Below are 20416 nucleotides of genomic sequence, written 5' to 3' on the forward strand. Positions count from 1 at the left end.
GTAATGAACCTCTCACCACACACATGTGGCTTTGCCGCACACTGCTGTCACAACAAAATGCCACATGAAGAGCAGAGATGAAGCACCACCCCTGCTTCTCTCTGAGCAAGCTCTAGTCCAGCCCTGCTTCAGGAGACATCTCTGGTTAAACAATAGTGCTCCAAGTCCTCTAACATAGACTTGAGCAGTCCTGAACTAGCCCAGGTGGTGAGAGATGCATGCCTGTATGTGCTTATGCACATAAGCTACTGTATCCAGAACTCCTGTACTGTATAGGCATTCTTAGTATGAGGTCATCCTAGGAATGGTGAAATCCTCAAGACAGATGAATTTGTGTCACACTACAGCAGTTAAACCACCAAACACTTAAAACTCTGGTAATTAACAATTTAAATGCAGGAATCACAGCTTAATTTTAAAAGTTTTAAGTATTTGGACAATCTCTTAAATCAATGTGCAATGCAAACTATCAGCTTGTTTATTAATAAATGCCTTTCATCTTACATCTGCTTTCTATATGCGCATCTTTATTTTTAGAATGGTTTCATTTTCACTACCTCCATAGAACAAAGCAGCAGCTCCTTTGTCTGCTGGTAAAGGTTTTTCTTTAAGTTATTTAATTTTATTATCTGGTTGTAGTTTTAAACCTGAAGTCCTGTTTACAATTGGATGCAGTTTAACTACTGCCTTTTTTCCAAACCAGTTTAGTCTATTTCAGAAACAAAAGCACAGAATACACAATAAATCACTACACTTCATCAAATGCTAGATACTGGTATCAGCTTGTTACGACTTCAGGATTCTGTTGGGATCTTCACTTGCTTAATGAACATGACTTCAAAACTTAAAGTCTGCATTCAGTCACCGCGCTGTAACTTGACTCAAACCCCATGCTTTTAGAAGAACTTCAAGCAGGTCAACAGCCCACCTTGCTGAGGACCCTCCACAGAAGGGCTGGTGCACTTTGGCTGAAAGCATGGAGAGGTGTGACTTCACATCTTAAAGCTCTCAACAGAATACAATGTTTTAAGCAGACCAAGTTGAGACAAAGACTCTTCAGCTCTGTAACTGGTTTTACTTCTATGCTCTTAACCCTACCAGCCAGTTTCCCCAGCAATCCAGAGCTCTCCAGGAACAGCAAGGTAGACCAGGCTTGGATGTCTATCACAGAACATACAGAAACTGACTGATGATATTGCTTTACTTGTTTAGAAAAAGAGCCAAAAGCAGAAACATTGCAACATGAAGAAAAACTGTACTCAAGTTCCTGCAGAAAGCTGATGTGAAGGGAGAAGCCGTGCCCAGTGATGCAATGTCCATGAAGGCAAAAAAGTGACAGTAAGGCAGTGGAGCACCCCCTTGGCCTGATAAGCAAGTGGCTGAAGGGGCCTCAGCAAGGTGCTGAAATGAAGTGCAGAAGCAACACCCATGCATAAGCTCCAGCCCACCACTGCTCCCAGGGCTTGCGCCGAGCTGGCTGGGGGTGCACAGCTGCACGGCCCTGTCTCCTGGGAAGGCACTTGAGAGTTAAAAAGCCTGCCGGGTCTCCTTCCCTACTAGCCCCCCAGAGCCGGGTTTTGGCCAGCAGGAACAGCCTCCCCCTCCAGCCAGCTGCTGAACAAAGGGTGTCCCCTGCCCCACCACTGCTCAGGCAGGGGGAGCGTGCAGAGGGTTAAGGCGCGGGGCAGGGGCGCAGCTGCAGCACCGTGGGCAGATGGGGTCAGGGCGCTCCACAAAGTGGCTATTGTGTGGCACACGGCGGCTGCAGGCTTCTGCCTGGCCGAGTCCCACCTCCAGCCCTCCGCGTGGCACGGGGCGGCTGGCCCTGGGGGCCACGGGGGCAGGAGGCCCACAGCTGCTAGCAGCCAGAGAGCACAGACACACACAGACACACACACACACACAGACACACACAGACAGGCAGGCAGAACAGCAGCAGCCTCACGCTACTGATGCAGCAGGGGGATTTCACCCAGGCCCTTCTTACAGCACCAGCTGAATTCAAGGAAGGGGATCCACTATCTCCAAAGCCAAGCATGCAGCCCCACGCAGCCCCAGACAGAGCTCAGCAGCAGAGCTGAAGTGTTGGTGCCTCCCCACCCCAACAGCTGCTGCTGTGTCCAAGCTAACACCCCACAGCCCAGTGCCCTCTGCTTCTGCAGACAAGCATGCCCCGTGCCCACATGGCTAGCTCCTGTCCTTCCCTCAACATGGTGGGGAGTATTTTGCAGGGGTGATACCAGGTCTGACCTCCCCATACAGGTTTGAGGATAACAAGCAAAACCAAACTTCTAAAACTATTTTGTAGGCTGTTTTTTGACCGTGTTTTTAAACTCCTTGGCACCCAGCACCGCTGCTCAGGCATGGGTATCACCTCAGCTCTACCATACAAAAGCCATAAAGAAAGAGAAGTAGTTCACAGGCTCCTCCTTACTGCTGTAAAGCTGAAGCAACTCCAGCTGACCTTAACCCCCAGCCAGGCTCAGGCTCTCAGGCACACAACATGACTAATCAGCAGAAGCAGGGGACCAGGCCTTCCCAGCAGTCACCCAAGGGTCCTCTGCATTTGCATCGCTCCGTGCAGACATCTGCCAGGGAACTCCCAAGCCAGGGAAGAACCCATTGTCTGGACCCAGGGGTGCAAGACTACTACCCAGTATGTCCACGTGCCAGATGTGGACACAAGCTCCTTGCCCAGCCCCTGCAGCAGCATAGCACCAGGAAGGCTATATTTCAGTCACAGCTTTAAATCACAATTATCTGTCAGATTCCTCAAGAAGTTAGAGAGCCTCCCAGCACTTTAAAATACAGGCAAATTTAAGTGGTTTGTAGGAGGATGATATTGGCCAAACCCCAACATCCAAAGCCTGTAAGCTGTGGTGGTACTGTGGAATACCTCAAAAAGTCTCATGAACTTTAGATAGTTATTTCTATTTCATATTCCATTGAATTAGTCATTAATGAGCATAAGTGTGGCAAAAATGCACAATCTGTTTGAAAACCCTTCAAAGCATCCATATATTTGGTCTCTCACTGTCATAAAGGGCCCTCCACCTCTATCAGACAGGGGAGCCCCAGTTTTCCAGGCAGCGCCTCTGCAAGCGAGTGCCACTGCTCCAGAGGATCCATACAGTGCAAGCACTGACCACTTAGCACCTTTGGAGAGAGCAACAAAGGAAATTTTGATTAGTAAGTGATCATTGAGAATCACAGAATCACAAGGTTGGAAAAGACCTTTAAGATCAAGTCCAACCATTCCCACCCTATGCTAAACCATATCCCTAAGTACCTGATCTACCCTTTTTTTAAACACATCCAGGGATGGTGACTCAACCACCTCCCTGGGCAGCCTGTTCCAGCCCCTCACAACTCTTTCAGTGAATAATGTTTTCCTAACATCTAATCTGACCCTGCCCTGGAACAGCTTTGTGCCATTTCCCCTTGTTCTATCTCCTGTCACCTGGCTGAAGAGACCATCGCCTACCTCTCTACAACCTCCCTTCAGGTAGTTGTAGGTGGTGATAAGGTCTCTCCTCAGTCTCCTCTTCTCCAGGCTAAACATCCACAGCTCCCTCAGCCAGTCCTCACAGGATTTGCCCTCCAGCCCCTTCACCAGGCTGGTTGCCCTTAGTCATTCAAGGACCTCAATGTCCTTCTTATGGTGAGGATCCCAGAACTGGACACTGTACTTGAGGTGTAGCCTCACCATTTAAAATTAAATTTAACAATTTAAATTTAACATTAAATTAAAAGTTAACAATTAAAGTTTATTTAAAATTAAAAATACCACAAAAACAACCCAGACAAGGCCCTAAAAAAGCATAGTGCAGGGACTTTCCTGGGATCACACACACACTCAGTAAGTGGCAGACCATGAAAACTACACTAAAATAATTAGTGTGGTTAAAATGAACTTGCTCCAAAACAGTGTCATTAGTCACCCCTGGGAGGGACTCTTCAGCAGTGACAGCTGAGAAATGGCAAACAAAATGGCGCCCTGAACCACAGGCAAGTCTTCACCACTAGAACAGCAAGTCAATCCCACAAGCAACTTCTCTCTAAAGCACAAGCCAGTCGCATCTCAATCCAGAATGACACACAGTTGATCACCACACTGTGGCACCAGGCTGCTCAATGCCTGCTACAGAAGAGTGGGACCTGAAGCCTGGCCAGCAAGACTCTGCCACCTGGCAGGGCATCTGAATTCCCACTGCTCCCAAGGCCCAGGGAGAGGATAAAATTATCCAAATCATAGGCTGCTTTTTGAAGTTCTCCCTGAATATCACACTGGAGCCACAGCTAACACAAACACAGACACTTCCTTACACAGTTATGGTCTAAGCAAACAGTCTGTAGGTGACAGAGGTTTTCTACTGCTCCTCTGTTACCTTTGTGGCATAGCTTCCAGATATGCCCTATATGGCTACAGAAGCCCTGTCCCCCCAGGCACAGACAAAACAGGCCAGATTTGCCCGAGCACTTTCATCGCTTCAATTTGGGGATATAGGAAGCAAACACTCTGTATGAAGCATCTCTGGCTCAGCAGACGCTTCTCCTGCTGGTCTGGCAGAGTCCAAGTCTGCTGATCTGCAGGGTACATCAGATGGCTCATCTATTCACTCCCCGCCAACCCCAAATCCCTTGCTGAGCTTTCTTTGAGGCCTGGAAAAAATGCAAAGCTCCATTTGTGCAGGAAACAGACCTGACCAGAGACTCCAGCACCTGTGGAGTTACAAAAATATAAAGAAGGGTCAGGATTCATTAATTCCCTACCACTCATCTGCACATGCTGAAGTTACCAAAGTTCAAATGCTGGGCTTGCCCCTCCTGCTCACTAGAGCCTGGGGAGGAAGGAGGGGTGCAAAGGGAAAAGGGGGGGGTCTAGTTTCACAGCTGGCAGGCATGGTAGCAGCTCCTGATAAAAAGCTTACAAGGCTTGTAATTCAGGGTTGCCAACCTGACTGTTTCCTTCCTTCATTCCCAGCCTTGTCTCCAAAACTGTCCATAGGAAACATCCAGTCTAGTCTAACATATCATCTGATGTCTCTATAGCTGGTCTCACTTCTGCAGTCCCAGCTCATGACTTAACTGGAGCCCTGGCTCAGGCATGACTCCAAAGCCCTCCCTCCTCTCCACAGGCTTTTCCCATCGGCAGAGCCAGGGCAGAAGGCACACTGCCTCCTGCAGCTTACACCCCCCCCACCCTTGTCCTCAGCGCTGCTGCAGCACATGGGGGACAGGAGAGATGGGGGCTTGAAATAAGGAACTCCAGACGCTTCCACCGTTTTGCTGCTTAACCACTGTCCCCAAGCACACCACAAAAGGGTTAAGGCATCAGCACAAGTCAGGCAATAGAGTAAATACAATTTCCTCTAAGCAGGAAGACAGAGAGGGCTCTGAAAGTCACACAGCTGTATACCCTGGGAAAGGAGAAAATTAAAATCGGTGAAAGGTACAGACTCATGTCAGCTGCAACATTACAGGGACACAAAGAGGAAGAGAATCAATCCACAGATGGCTGCTCCAAACCCAAAGGCCACAGGCACTACCAGAGCACGTGCCAAATTACCTTTACATCATCCTCAGCTAACTTAAACTATGAGCCACTCCAAGGGCCCTGTGCAAGCCACAGGGCCCTGTGCATACCAGCCAGAAAGTGAATGGCCAAGGCATCTGGGACACCAGATTTCCAGAAGAGACAGCAGGCTTGCAGGTTTGCCCCAGCAAAGGAAAGGATAGCAAGGCAAGAAAACCCAGGTCAATACTTATATTTAAGCCAGTTTCTTCATGGTTTTGTGCCAACCTGAATGCAATAGACATCAATATCAAGTATTTGTGTTTAAAAGTATAAATTTTCTTGGCCACAAATGCCTGTTTGTCAGCCAAAAAAAACCCTGTCCTAGAGGTTATAGTTAGGATGTGGGACTCTTTAGGACATATAAAGCCTTTGCTGTATCCACCCAGCCCATCACACAAGACATCCAATGGAGATCAAGGGCTTTATCTGGGGAGAACTTGAAATATATACCTTTTCAGCAGATTCTTAGCCAGAAGGTTGTCTTAGTGGAGCTTCTCAAAAGAGAGAGCCACATAGTATATACTAATCACAACTGTCCTGGTTCCGGCCAGGCCAGAGTTAACCTCCCGAGGCAGCCAGCACAGGAGAGCTGAGTTAGCCCGGGCTGTTTCCACACCACCTGACATCACACCCCCATAAAAAGCTGGTGAGGAATGAATAAGGAATAAGTGAGGAAAGGTTTGTTCCATGGCATGGAAGGCAGGCAGGCAGGCAGGCATGGACTGTTCTTCACAATAGAAACTTCAAAAGGTGACTCACTTGCCTCCTACCCTCTTCTCCAGCTGCATGCAAGGGACATTACCCTGTGAGAACCCTTGCCTTGGGCTCAGCTGGTGCTGCCTCAGAAAGGCAACTTCAAGCAGAAAACACATACAATCACATCTTCAGACAAGAAGCTGGATTTGTGGACAGGGAAGAAACTTTGAAAAAGCCAGACTGACTGCATAAACAGCTCTGGGAAACCAAAACAAGCCCGTCTCAAACAAGCAAATGTCACAAGCCATGGGGCTTGCTCAGGCTCCACAGAGTCTGACACAGGGCACAGAGTCCCACTGCTCCTCCCAAGACACATACACATGTACATGTCATGTCTGCACAGCCCTGCAGTATATTTCAGCATCATCTTTCACATGACTATGCCTATTTGTGAGATCCTGTTTGTTTACATGGACACATGAAAGTGATTTTTACATAAACAACCTCTATAGTAGCGACTAGAGGTCAGAATATGACTAACAAAACAGAGAGCATCTTTTATCTTCAAATAGACATTTCTGAAGTGGGAATAGCAGAACATTAATAACTAGAGAGACATGATAAAGTAACCTAACTGTTCTCACATTCCCCACCCTACTACTTACCTGTTCCCCTGCACCTCACATACGTGTTAGTGACAAGGGAACATGCAGAAGTGGCAAGCTAGCTTATAGGATAAAGGCCTCTTATTCCAGGAAGCATCTCCATTTATGCAGTATATAACTAACCACTGTACTTGGAGAATGTTCTCACATGCCCACATGCACCAGCACCTGCCTACACCTGCCTCACAATACAACACTACACACCACACACAGCCTGGGGTGGTGTTTGCAGGTTGAAGCTCAGAGCTTGTGATGGGGCTTGAGCTACCAATTTGGAAAGGGCTGGCCTAGACCTGTACCCATGTTAACAGCTTAGAAGTGTTTCAGAGGAACCAGTATCCCCCCACTAGTGCTTTGGCCCTTCAGCATGGTTGTTCAGCACTCAGTGTTGATTCAGGTACCCTGTTGCAACCTCTTTGTTCACATCCTCAAGGCTGCACATGGCTCACAATGGCACAGAAGCTGGGCCTGGGAAGCCTCCACAGTGTAAGAAGCAATACAACCAATTTGGCAAATGGGGCTTTTCCCTGGACACTTTAATGCCCTGAGCTGCAGTCTCACCACTCATCCATAGGTGCCAGCATGGAATACATACTATGCTGCTAACCTTTTGAACTTCCCCTATACGTGGCAGTGATGTGCCAGCTCAGAGCTAGAAGCAAGCCACTGCCCTTTGTAACAGGCACTTGCAGAGCATGGCAACCCTTAGAGTGGTGCCTGAAGAACTCTGAGAACTGCTGACCTCATGTGTGCCACTCCACTGTCTCATCAAGATCCACTTTCCCAACAACTGGAAGTAAACTTTCAAGTCAATAGCCTGTAAGATCCGTAACAGAACCTGTACTACACATGGCAGAGCTCCTACACAAATCACTTTTGGCACACAACTCATTTCAGCATTTCCTTTTTTCAGTTCAGGATTTTGGTCTCTCTCATGCTTACGAAATGGTCATGGTCCCAGGACCAAGAGCGCTCATTCACCCACCACAGAGAAGGGCAAAAGTTCAGATCATCTCATCAAAGGAAGAAAGAGCAGTGCACTAAGGCAGACCTGAAGGTCCTAAGACCAAGTTCATTAAAATCATCTGTGCAGAGAAAGGTTGATAATAAAAGTAAATATTTATACCACACCTGTATGAATAGTTTTGAGAGTATTTGAGTGATTTGGATGGTTGTGTCTGGAAAACAAATGGATCAGTGTCTCAGATCAGTAAGAGTTTTATACAGTGGGCCAAGAAACATAGGCAAGTCTCAGTTACAGCAGCAGCTTCTGCTGCTTTCTGCTTCTAACCCAACCAGCAGTTACACTAAGATAGCAATCTGACTTTTTTTTTTTGCAGCTTCTTGCTGTTTACTGTTTCACTCCTATCTAGGGTCTTCCCATAGGTGGTTTAGCATAACTGCCCATAGTAAGAGTCTGCAAAATGCAAACAGGAGTAAGTAGCACATCAAAAATGCCTTTTACACCTTGTGTAGCAGTCAGACTTAAGAACATGAGGTGTACAGTGAGAGAACAGATACAAGAATACCAAGATGTCATACTAGACATCTTTGTGCTCAAATGTCTTCTAAAAGCACCAGTTTCACTGCTTGTAATGACACTCAGTTTCTAAGTTGGTGAGGGAAATCACAGAGCTGGCTGTGTTATTCAGAGGATGACAGGAAATTATATTAAGTTGAAAACAAGTTAAGAGCTTGATTCAACACCACACCAAATGCAGAACTACAATGAAAACACACAGCACGAGCTCACTGTGCTGCTTCAATCAGAGCTTTGAACAAAGCACCACAGCTTAGGTTTCAAGACTCAACATTAAGGTATGCTCACCATGCAGTCTTATCTAACCAGGTACACCATGTTCTCGTGTGAGGCTTGCCTTTCCTGTACATACAGCAAATAATATCAGTAACTGGCTTCCCTGCACAAACCCAGGGCATTCCCTGGCCTCTGGCAGATTTCCCATCTGCAAACCACATCTCCTGCCATGGGACAAGTAATGGGCTTGCAGCAGTGACAAAATCAGACACCTGACTTGCTCCATTTTAAGGATGTTTCAACCTGCATGAGGAACTGCACAGATCCACTAGCTTAGCAATTTGGAAAATTATTTGTTAAGCTGTTCCTTGTTTAAGTGTATTATGCCCACACATCATCATGCTGTAGCCAACAGGAATGCCTGACAAGCCTCTGAAGCAATACGCAAGAGAGGGAGTTCCTAAACTCTACACAGGTAGGCAAAAAAGAGCATCCCCACAATAAGATTGCAAAGTAAATTGCAAAGTTATTTGGGGTTTCATCCTTTGCATAACTGCTCAAACTATTTTTCCATAATCAAATGCATTAAGTTACAGCTTATAAGGATATGCCAGGATTTTCAAGACACAAGCACATTTTTGAATTAATAGTTTGCCCTAACTTATACATGACCACAGATTTCTCATTCATGTTAAGTTCTTAACACACAGGAGGATCCTCAGTTTCTAATTTGTTTGTAAAGAAATTGCTTTGCATGAACTAGCAAAGTCCAACAGGAGAGTGAAAAAGATTTTCAATGAGGAAAACTAGAAACTTAATAGGGTTTCTTCTTAAGTATCTTAATTTATTTTTTTTTTAAAGTTTATCTGTGGCCCCCAGGACACCTACTATGCTGCTGAAACTAAGTTTAGAAAAATGTAATTTTACATTTTTTGCTTGGAGAGGGAGGGTTTATCTCCAACTTACTGGTCATCTCTTCTAAACCAATTGCAGTTCAAAAACCAATTGTAGCTTAAGAAGTGTGTATCTAGTAACACAGCTCTGGAGAAGGGCAGAGAGTGTCAGAAGTGAATCTGCTCTGTTTTAACTCAGCCTCCATCTACATGAGAAGTAGATGCCTCTATTGAGTGCCCCCTCCTGTGAGATGAGCTGTGGACCAATGCCCACAACCCCCACTGACATCAGCAGGCTGAAAGAAAGTGTGAGCAGAGCCCAGCAGTGCTGTTCTGGTGTGAGCCAACAATGGAGAGGCTATTCAGAGCTAAGGCAGAAAAATCAGAGCTAAACCCCAGCCCAGGCCAAGGACAGCTGTGCTGCTGACAGCCAGGCTGGCTACTCTACCACGCCAAAGCTCCTCTCAAAAGCCAGTATTTCCTAGAGTGTTTGCTTGAGTCACAAGCTTGGCCTTAAAAGCTCAGCCAGCTTCTGCCCACTGAATAGTAATGGCTGCTGCATTCTCAAGTCTGAGGCACACTCTGGGACAAGCTGCTTGCTGTCAGTCTGCAGAGGCAAAACTGGAGCCTAAGAGCCCAGCATCTTGTGCACCATCACGTGACTGCCCTGTTTCTGCTGCTTCCAAACCCATTCTGCCACCACCCTCCTTCCCTCTCACTGCTCCCTGGGGAGACTGCAGGGTGCAAAGCACACCTGCACCCCCAAACACCAGTGTCAAGCTATGCTGGCCAGGGAAGGTGTCCCACTCCAGAGATATGGGGTGATGCAGCACCAGCAGGAAGGGAAAAAGCAGTTCTTGCTTTCCATTCCTTGCTACCATCACTTCTGTGGAGTGCTTTCAACAAGTCTCTTGCCATCTGATTTTTAGGCAGTAGCAGCCCTTATCTTGTGGGTGCTGATTTTAAGAGTCTGGTCACTTGTGTAAGTGGAAATTCAGTGCTCAACAGTGGTGGTAGGGTAGGAACAAAAGAAAAAGCCTAACCTATCTCTTCTGCTCATTTCCTTTCTTAGTCTACATAATAAAGTAAGAAAAGCAAGCAAAACACTCTCTGGACTACATGATGAATAACCAGCTCGGCTCTGAAGAGCCATTTACCCTCTGCAGTCTCCTCAAACTCACCTCACTGACCCTCCAAAGTAAACTGTAAGGCCTTCTCCTTTTCAGAAGTCGCCACCATAAGCAGAAGATGTAACTTATCACGCCTGAGGAGAGATCCATTCATCCGCAGACCAAATGCAACATGGGCAGTGACAGCATATGGTGAAGCTGCCTGCAAACTCCTGCTCTCCCCAGGCCACCATGAGATATTTGTATCACAATGAGCCACATGCTGAGGGAGGAGTGGGAAGGGAGAGGTATCTGGCCAACTCAACAGCCACACTGGGACCCAACCCAGGCAGCCCTTCTAGTCCAGGCACACCAAGGCGAGGGGCAGTGAGGACAATCCAGCCCTGCACTCCAGAGGACAATACTGTAGAGGAGGTCCTGACCTTCACTTCCAATCAATAACTACTAACTGGTCTTGCTGGAAAGTAAAAACAGGTTTCAGCAAAATGTCTTAATCTGCCAGGCCCTTGAGGCTACTTGGGCGGAATTCAGAGAGTGGGAAAGAGAATGTGCCAGCATTATCCTTCTGCACTGTAGTGTGTCAAAATGAGAAAGAAAAATATCCTTTGGAAAACCTTCTTTGAAAAGAACCTGTAACAGCCAACACACAGGAGACAGAACAGGGGTATGCTGCAGGATGGCCACACTTGCTTATCCAACACAACACTCATTCACCCCACCTCAAATCCCATTTTAACCAGCTGCATTGTTGCTGCAGTTAAGATCTCTAGGTTTTGTTGAGTGATGTTTGTGGGACCTGCAGGATGCCCATCATAAACCCCTGCCAGCAGGTACAGGAGACTGGGCTTTTCCTTCAGCTAGTTCAGTCAGAATTACCTTCTGTGGTGCTTTGAGAAAAACACTAAAGAGGTCAGGACCCCAACCATGTCCTTTCACATACACAGATTCTGGCAGCCACTTTCAGGTAGAAACACTGTTTTGGTTGGGTTTTCCCAAATTTCGCCCCTCCAGCCCTACCTGCCCCTCAGTCACAGCAAAAGTCCAAGCTTCACACAGCATCCCTCAGGACTTCTCTAAGTGACATCAAGGATACATGCCAATGGTGCCCATATGCCCATTTGATCTCCTCTCATTGGTCTGCAGCCAAAGAATCAGCTTTAGTCTAATACCTTCTTACCAGGCTTTAGAGCTTAGAGGAAAAAAAGAAAGACAGCAGGGTTGGGACAGTAGCCAGCAAGCTTGCCAATCCAAATGATAAGTCCTTGGCTTTAACCTCAGGCTCGTAATTTACTGCTGCTGGTGCCAGCTGCTATTACTGTCCCTTTGGTAATCTTAATACAAGAAAATAACTCTAACTCTATCTCCACCTATTCTTACCATCTTCTTCCCCTTCCTATCTTACAGATATCTTGCCTTCAACATATTCTCACCCAAACTTCAGCCACATCTGATCTCCTTCCCTCATCTTCCTTTTCCTCAACTAAGCTCTCTGGTGCACCCCAAATCACCCTGATCAACATAACCCCCACTCTTTCCAGATTCAGAGCAGCCCCTCAAGGAACCAGGTAGGTTTCAGAGGTTGCAGCCAATATTCTGGCTACCACTTGGAGAGAGCTCAGCTGGTACTAAGGTGCCATGGTAATCCCAACAGGATAGAATCTATATTCATCAACATGCAAGCTCTCAGGAAAAGAGGGCAAAGTTCCATTGCCAGATACCCAGGGAAAAAGAGAGAGAAATACTTCAGAGGCACTCATAGTGGCTCACTTCTATGTTTCCCTCTTGAACTGTTGCCCCTTTGCATGTGTACCAAAACCAGATTAAAAGTGCACTCAGGCAAAACAAGGAAAGGATTAAGGGAGAAGAGCAGAAGTGTTAGATCATAGGAATGGATAAGCCAACACACTTTGTGCCAGGACTGACACAATAGTAAAAGAAGTCTAAGGAGAGGTGGGTGATCAGAATGGAAGTCTGAGAGCAGCACACCCAAAAGATGAACACAGTACCAACAGATGTCACGGGGCAGGACAGAGTTGGAGCCAGACTTGCACAGAAATTAATTTAGTATTTCAACAATTTACAGCAAACAGAATCCTCACAGAGAAGCTGTTGATGTAACAGGCTGGATGAGCAGTGAGGCAAACAGCCTTGGTGAACAGTGAGCTCAGAGGATTTTGATCAACGACTCGAGGTCTAGTTGGAAGCCAGCACTTAGTGATGTACCCCAGGGGTCAGTATTGGACCCAGTCCTGTTCCAACATCTTCACTGATGATCTGGACAATGGGACAGAGTATACTCTCAGCAAGTTTGATGACAAATCTGAGAGAAACAGCTGATACACCACCAGTGAGTTGTGCTGATATCCAGATACACCTCAACAGGCTTGAGAAATGGGCTAAGAGGAACCACACAAAGTTCAACAGGGGGAAGTACAAAGTTCCACACATGGGGAGGAACAACCCCGAGCACAAGTACATGGTGGGGACCACCCAGCTGGGAAGCAGCTTTGTGGAGAAGGATCTGGGTGTCATATAGACACCAGATTGAGCATCACCCAGCAATATGTCCTTGCTGCTAAGAAGGTGAAAGATATCCTGGGCTACACTAACAGTGTTGCTAGCACATTGAGGGAGGTGATCCATTCCCTTTCCTCTGCACTTGAGGCCACACCTGGAGTACCGTGTTCAGTTCTAGGCTCCCCAGTACAAAAGCAACATGGAGGTACAGAGTCCAATGGAGGGCCACAAAGATGATTAAGGAACATATGAAGGGCATATGAAGGTAAGCTGAAAGAGCAGGGACTGATTAGCCTGGAGAAGGCTCAGAGGATCTCATTGTACAAATATCTGAAGGAAGGATGGAGCCTGATGCTTTTCAGTGGTGCCCAGTGCCAGGACCAGGGGCAATGGGCACAAACTGAAACATAAGAGGTTTTCTCTGAACATCAGGAAACTCTTTTACTGTGAGGGTGACTGAATACCAACACAAGTTATCCAGGGAGGTTGTGGAGTCTTCTTCTGAGGAGATACTCAAAAGCTGTCTGGAGATAGTTCTAGGTGATCCTGCTTGAGCCGAGCAGTTGGACAAGATGACATACAGAGGTCCCTTGCAAGCTCAACCATCCTGTGAGAATGCTTTAACTTGTCATGCTGAAAGCTTAGGAGTAGAACTAGATTATCCTACCTGCCCTACCCTTGGCATTTACAAGCTGGCACGATGGCAGCAGGTGAGCCTTACTCAGTGAAGTGCAGTCAACTCACCTCCTTCAGGAGAGGAGAGGAAACCATTACCTTTGTGGGAGAGGCAGCTAGGCCAAGTTATACACAGGTCACTGCTCTCATGTACCCTGGCAGCACAAAGGCACTTCCACTACAGCATGTTTTTGCACGGATTAGATAACCATAGAGGGAACACTTAGAGGACTGAGAAAAAGACAGATATCTGCTGCCTGGCAAAGTCATAATCCTCTCCTCAGGGCAGGGTGGAGTTCCTCATGCCTTCCCTTGCTATTGAGTCTCTACCTCCCAGACAGCACCCTTTCTTCCCACCCTCCCTCTCTCCACTACTGTCAGACTACAAACCCCTTCATCAACAAACTAGACATCATCTGGGTGGCACTGAGCCAAAGAATCTTTATAGCAGACATCAACCCAGAAGAGATCTCCTCCAAAAGCACAAAGAATGAGACAGTTCTATCATGCCCTATTGCCCACTCATGTGGTACATGCCAAGAGTCCCAGAGCCTCCTGCCACAGAGCTACACCCTCACAGGCAAGTAGACTGGACAACGTAATTAATCATTTTCAGTCCCAAACTTTCTCATGCTAGGATTGCCTCACAGCAGCCAGGCATAGCATTTGTTTTGCTAGCTCCTTCCATGCCAAATATTGGCAGGGGTGAGATAGACAGGGGCTTCAGAGCTGGAGAAACAGCTGCTGCAGAATATTTCTGGGGAAAAATAAAAGTAAGATTGCGGGAGGTTACCAGAAGCAGGATTTCTCATTCTGTAATGGTGCAACCCGTTTCTGCAATAGTTTCCTTATAATATTGCTTCAACAAGGACTCCACTTGCACCCAGGGACAAAGAACTGCTATGACCCAACTTCTCACACCTGGGATAGACGAGCTCTGGCACTGGGCCCCTTAGGAAATGGCGTAAGCCATTACACTGCACAGGCCCCTGAACTCCACTCAGCCACTCTGGAGAGTGAGGCCCAAGACAGAGACAGTGATGAAACAGCCACCAGCACCAGCAGTGGGTTTTCCAGCACCCCCCCCAGCACAGAGGCAAGCTCAGGCCAGCACACAGATGACAGCAATTTTCAGGAACTGACAAAGCCTGGATTCAAACAGGGGGCCAAGAGGTGAAAAGGACTCACAAGCTCATGTGTTCTCTATCTGGAAGCTATTTGTCAAGTCCTGGAGAGACAGGCAAGGGCAAAGCCCAGCTGTGCTAAGAATACAGAAATCTCACCCTATAGCCATTAGCACCCCAAAGCCAGGAACCCAGCCTACCAGGGCTCACATGCTGGTCCTTGGTCATGTGCAAGTGCCATCCTGCAGCCTCTAAACAGCCAGTATCAGCCCAAAGAAAGCTTTCGATGCCAATCACCCTGCCAGACCCAGCCCAACCAAAATGCCAATATTCAAATATGCAGCAGTGGGATTCTGGGGCTTGATATTACACAGCTCAACCCAGAACAGGGCTCACACTGTACCCACATCACATCCAGTGTCAAGCCAAGACTAAGTTCCACTCACCTGTTGTGCACTGAAACTGCTGGCACAATAGGGTGCATTATCTGTGGTGAGAAATCCAAATGTTAGCACAGGAGGTGTTTCTCTTCTGTGCTGGCCTTTTCCACCCCAGCATCTTAAAGCATTTTAAAGAATGCATTTAGCATCCATAAGACAAGAGTATTGATATTACTCACACAGCAGAGAGGCTTTCACAGCTTGCTCAGAACTACCTAGTGACTTCTTAGTGTAACTGGAAATCTACTCATGTACCTAAACTCTCTGCCTTGCACTTCAGAATGATGTGTTCCTTACCAGCCACACACAGACAAGAACAATTTGGATTACTCTTTGTGCCAACCCAAAGCTGCTCTCCTCCAAGGGAGATCTCTTATGATCTCTCTCTGCAAATGCTACACTCTGATTTCAAGCTGCTCAAAGTAGATTTCAAAGGAGCTCCAGCCACTCCCCCCCCCAGCCAACAGCACAGGTTAGACAGACCCTTTTCTTCCTCTCCATCTGTTACATGACATGCCAAGCCAAACTGGTCTCATACCCTGCGAAAAAAGCTCAGCATCGCTAAGGGGTCTTTGTGACACCCTGGACTTCCTTACATCTCAGATGATCCTCGTGCCTTCACCTTGAGCCACCAAAGGATATCCCTGCTCTCCCTGATCTTGTGTTCTTGAGCAACACCAACAAATTCAGATCTGAGACAAACAGAGTGGCAGCAGCCATGATCTTTCTAGGACATGCAGAACCTTCATTAAATAGCAAGTGGCTGGCAGCAGGGCCTGCATGTAATGAAACTGCTGTCCAAGGACCACGATTAAGGGGTGGCTGGGAGAGGGCATTCATTGCAGCCATGTGGGTGTCTGCACAAGCCAGGGTGTTTCCACCCAATTAGGGAAAGAAAGAAAAAAAGTCTAAGCTAATTTTCTAGTCCTTTGGAGGAGAGAAGAAAAGCATGCATTGAATTGCCCTCACTCAGCCTCAACTGGGAAGAGGCTAGGTGGCCTGCTGACCAGCCAGCCAGGGTGGGAAATATACCAACTGTCCAAATTCATGGCTGAGGGGCAAAAGAGCACTCATGCTGCCCCGGGAAGCTGGAAAGGCATGGCATCACACCTAACCAAACATGACCTTTTAAACCTGCTCCAGTGCAACCTTTTCAGTTCAGTCTCTCAGCAGGCAAGGCAAAGATGATGGAGTTTGCTGTTTAGCCATAGGCCATGGAGGTAAAAGCATAGCATAATTTCCTAACCCCTTAAAAGCACTTAGATTGCCCCCAACATGCTTGTGTCTCCCAAATTTGCTGCCCTTCCTTAGCAAAAGGCACACCTGAGGAAAGGGATGCCAACCAGAGGGACCTTGACAGGCTTAAGAGAAGCAGGCCCATTTAACAAGGCCAACTGCAAGGACCCTTGCACATGGGTAGAGGCAAACTCAAGCACAGCGACAGGCTGGATGGAGAATGGATTGAAAGCAGGCCTGAGAAGGACTCAGAGGTGTTGGTGGTCATGAAGATCAACATGAGCCATCAATGTGCACTTGCAGTCCAGAAAACCAAATACATCCTGGGCTGCATCAAAAGAAGCATGACCAATAGGTCAAAGGAGGTGATTCTTCCCTTCTCCATCACTCATGAGACCCCACCTGGAGTACTATATCAAGCTCTAGGGTCCCCAGTATAAGACATGGGCCATTGGAGCATGGGGGACTGAAGCACCTCTCCTGTGAAGACAGGGTCCAGCAAGACCATATAACAGACTTCTAGTACCTGATGGGGGCCTAGAATAAAGCTGAAGCAAGACCCATGGGTGTAGCTATCAAGGGTATGCAGTGATAGGACATGGCCACTTAAGCTGAAGGAGGGTAGATAAAATTCACTGAGGGCAGTGAGGCCCTGGCACAGGCCACCCAGAGAAGCTGTGGCTGTGCCCTCCCTGGCAGTGCTCAAGGCCAGGTTGGATGGGGCTTTGGGCAACCTGGGCTGGTGGAAGGTGTCCTTGCTCATGGCAGGGGCTTGGAACTTGATCTTTAAGGTTTCTTCCAACCCAGGCCAGTCTATGATTCTACAATAAAGTGAAATCTATATCTGATGCTCAAAGAAGTTTCCATGTGATCAAGCTTTTTAGCTGCACTCACATGGGCAAGCACATGATAGCCCAGATAGGAAATCACAAAGCAAGATAACTTGATATTCAGAACCCAAATGAACCCTCAGAGAAGCCAGTTGAATATTATCATTCTTCACTTGCATTGTTTGCCTGAAAAACAATACACAAATACACAATGCCAAGTGCTGCCCAGGAGGTTAATAAAAGGCATTTTTGTTGAGAATGAAAACAGACCAAGAAACACACACCCTAGTCCCATTTTACAGGTAATGGAGGTACTGAATGAGACTTGCCCAGCTTCATACAAGGACTTTGTGGCAGAACTAAAAATGAAACCCCAGTTTGATATCACTGTCATATGAAATGAGATCACTGATTTTAGCCAAGCTGATGAGAATCCACAGGTCAGCAGAAGATTGAATCTACAATGTTATTTCTATTATGATCTTTGTAGCAGAAACAGCTACAGATAGCAAGCAAGATGTCATCATAAAGCTTTGTTACTGATTGAAAATGAACCAGTTAGAACTATGAAGTTAATACAAATGACCAAACACTGTTACAATATTCAGGCTGCATCTCAGCTTGCATGTTCTCCCCTGCTTTCCCCCCAGAAAATGGACACTTTTAAAACCCCTAGTTGAATATCCTTTGTTTGTAGCAGGGATTCCACAGCCTAGAAATATTAATGACATTTACAGTAAAAGTGTTAAACACACCACCCTTCACTCCAGATTTCAATTTCTTTTGCAAGAAGTCTTTGCCATAATTAATCCAGAAGCATAGAGACCTGATGAAGCAGGAAGCAAATCGTTCTCAGTTTCCCAGAAAAACCACAACAGTTTGAAAAATGGAAAGCTTATTTAAATTAACCCCTAACCTTCACCAACACACTGCTGAACAGAACTGAATGCAGAGCAGATAGATTCTATGCCTGGGATCCAAATCAGAGAAAGCACCTGGGTCAAAAGGAACATTTTCTCATTTACTCGCATACACTGAAAAAAAACCAAATAAGGCTGGGCACAGGCTTACTTACCAGCTTTCTTCTCCTCTCATTAGGATGTGAGACTAATTAAAAATCTGTCAGTATCAGTAGAAGATTTGAGTGATGTGAAATGCAAGACTGGGCCTTTTGAATGTTCTGTGAGCAGAAACTTGGCTAGAAGGGCGAAGAGGAGATGAGGAAAACTGCACTGAATCCACAGATCTCTGCATTATGCATTCATGGGATGTATGCTGCCAGCAGGACTGAGAACAAGTGGCAATGTAATGGGAAACGGATGGGGTCTCACTTTTCTAGATCTTTGAAAAAATATAGTCCTTTTTTAGTGGGTCCATCTTGTAGGCTTTAAGGGAGTCTTGTTAATGAGGTTAAAACTAGTACATCCAACCAGAGGTACTGAAATTCCTCCCTAATAAGGGGAAGTTCAGACATTAAAATAACTATCTTTAACTTACTGCAATGTACAGGGGTCAGCAGATGTCTGCAGATACTCTTTCAAACTGACACCACCAGTACAAGAAAAGCAAATAATGAAGGGTCAGCTGAAATACAAATTACAGCAACACCTTCTGAAAGAGAGGCACCAGATGGGCACTGCACAAGGCAGCCCAGCCCACCAATACCAAGCATGCCTCATTCCCAGCCTCTTCAGGGATGAGGCAAACTTCCAGTATTGCTACATCTCAATCCCAGGCCCCTACAGAAGTCCTACAAAAATCAAGAGTAACTGCATTTAGAGCAGACTTCAAACAGTTTGTTTATAAAGCATTGAGAAGGTAAAGAGCAGTATTACATGTCTAAGACTCCTAGGAGGCATGAAGAGACCTCAGGTTGAGGAGGTCAACAAGTGTGGAAATGCCTATCACCAAGCCTACAACCACCTTCACCTTCACCCCAGAGGTGTTCTTTATATGGAGTTAATTTATTTTTGAGTAAATGGTATGGGCTCAGCTCATGGCAGCTGAGGTAACTTGACAAAAAACGAACTCCAGCGATTCTGTTTGTCATTCAATAACCAGACAGTGTAGGTGGTGCCTTCCTAATGGGGATTGCAAGAGAACAGCCCAACATTAGCAATAGCCACTCAAGTAGCATCAGCCTTACTGCTCAAGGGAAGTATTTACACTTAGGCCTAATTTATCCCAAGCAGTTATGCCTCTGAAGACACGATCACAAGAAGCAGCCACATGAACTGACTGAACGCTGCCTCAATAACTCTCTTCCACCTTTACTTACAACACCTGCTCTGACGTGACACTGCTCTCTCCGTATGAAGTTCTGCCTTACCTGCTGCATTTTTTCCAGGTCAAGGCTGGGCCTGCTGACCTTATCCCCATATCCTTGCCGGTGTCTCTTACAAGGCATGACTTGCTCAAGGCCTGCCCCGACGCTGGTGAGGATTAAAGGTCTGGAGGCTGGGCTCCGCACCAGGGGCTGGAGTCTCTTGGGAGGGGAGGCACTGAATAGCACAGGGCTTGGACTGCTGTGCAGGCCATCAGCCTGCTCTGCCACAGGCCGGAAGGACATAGCGCACAAGTTCTTCACTTCGTCGTCGCTGGAGGAGGTGTTGTTGCTGTCGCTGCAGCAGGCGAGCCTGCTGACCTGCGACCACTTGCGCTTCTCCGCGGCGAACTCCCGGTTGATGCGCTCCAGCTCTTCCTCTGAGCTGTGGCGGTCAAGGCTGGCATGAAAGAGGGCCCGAACCTTGCAGCATTGGTTCTCCTGGTTCTGGAGCTGGTTGTTGGCCAGAGGGGTCAAGGTACAATTTCGTCTTCTCTCTGGTGAGAGGAGGAGACAGAGGAGTGGCAGCAGGTCTGCAGCTCGTGCCCTGATA

At 46.9% G+C, this 20416-nt stretch overlaps 1 protein-coding gene across 2 annotated transcripts in view; it reads right to left on the bottom strand.

Moving 5' to 3' along the window:
• Window positions 1–20416, bottom strand: part of LOC311190259 (uncharacterized protein) — a gene marked incomplete at its 5' end in the record, with an annotated part of 57868 nt that overhangs the window by 18370 nt on the left and 19082 nt on the right. For both annotated transcript variants that reach the window (XM_084262130.1, XM_084262129.1), the window contains one exon: window positions 19870–20360. In XM_084262130.1, coding sequence (XP_084118256.1) covers window positions 19870–20360 — 491 coding nt within the window. The remainder of the gene's footprint in view (window positions 1–19869; window positions 20361–20416) is intronic.

The sequence above is a fragment of the Gallinula chloropus genome, assembly GCF_964237585.1.
Source record: "Gallinula chloropus genome assembly, chromosome: 3".
Lineage (NCBI taxonomy): Eukaryota > Metazoa > Chordata > Aves > Gruiformes > Rallidae > Gallinula > Gallinula chloropus.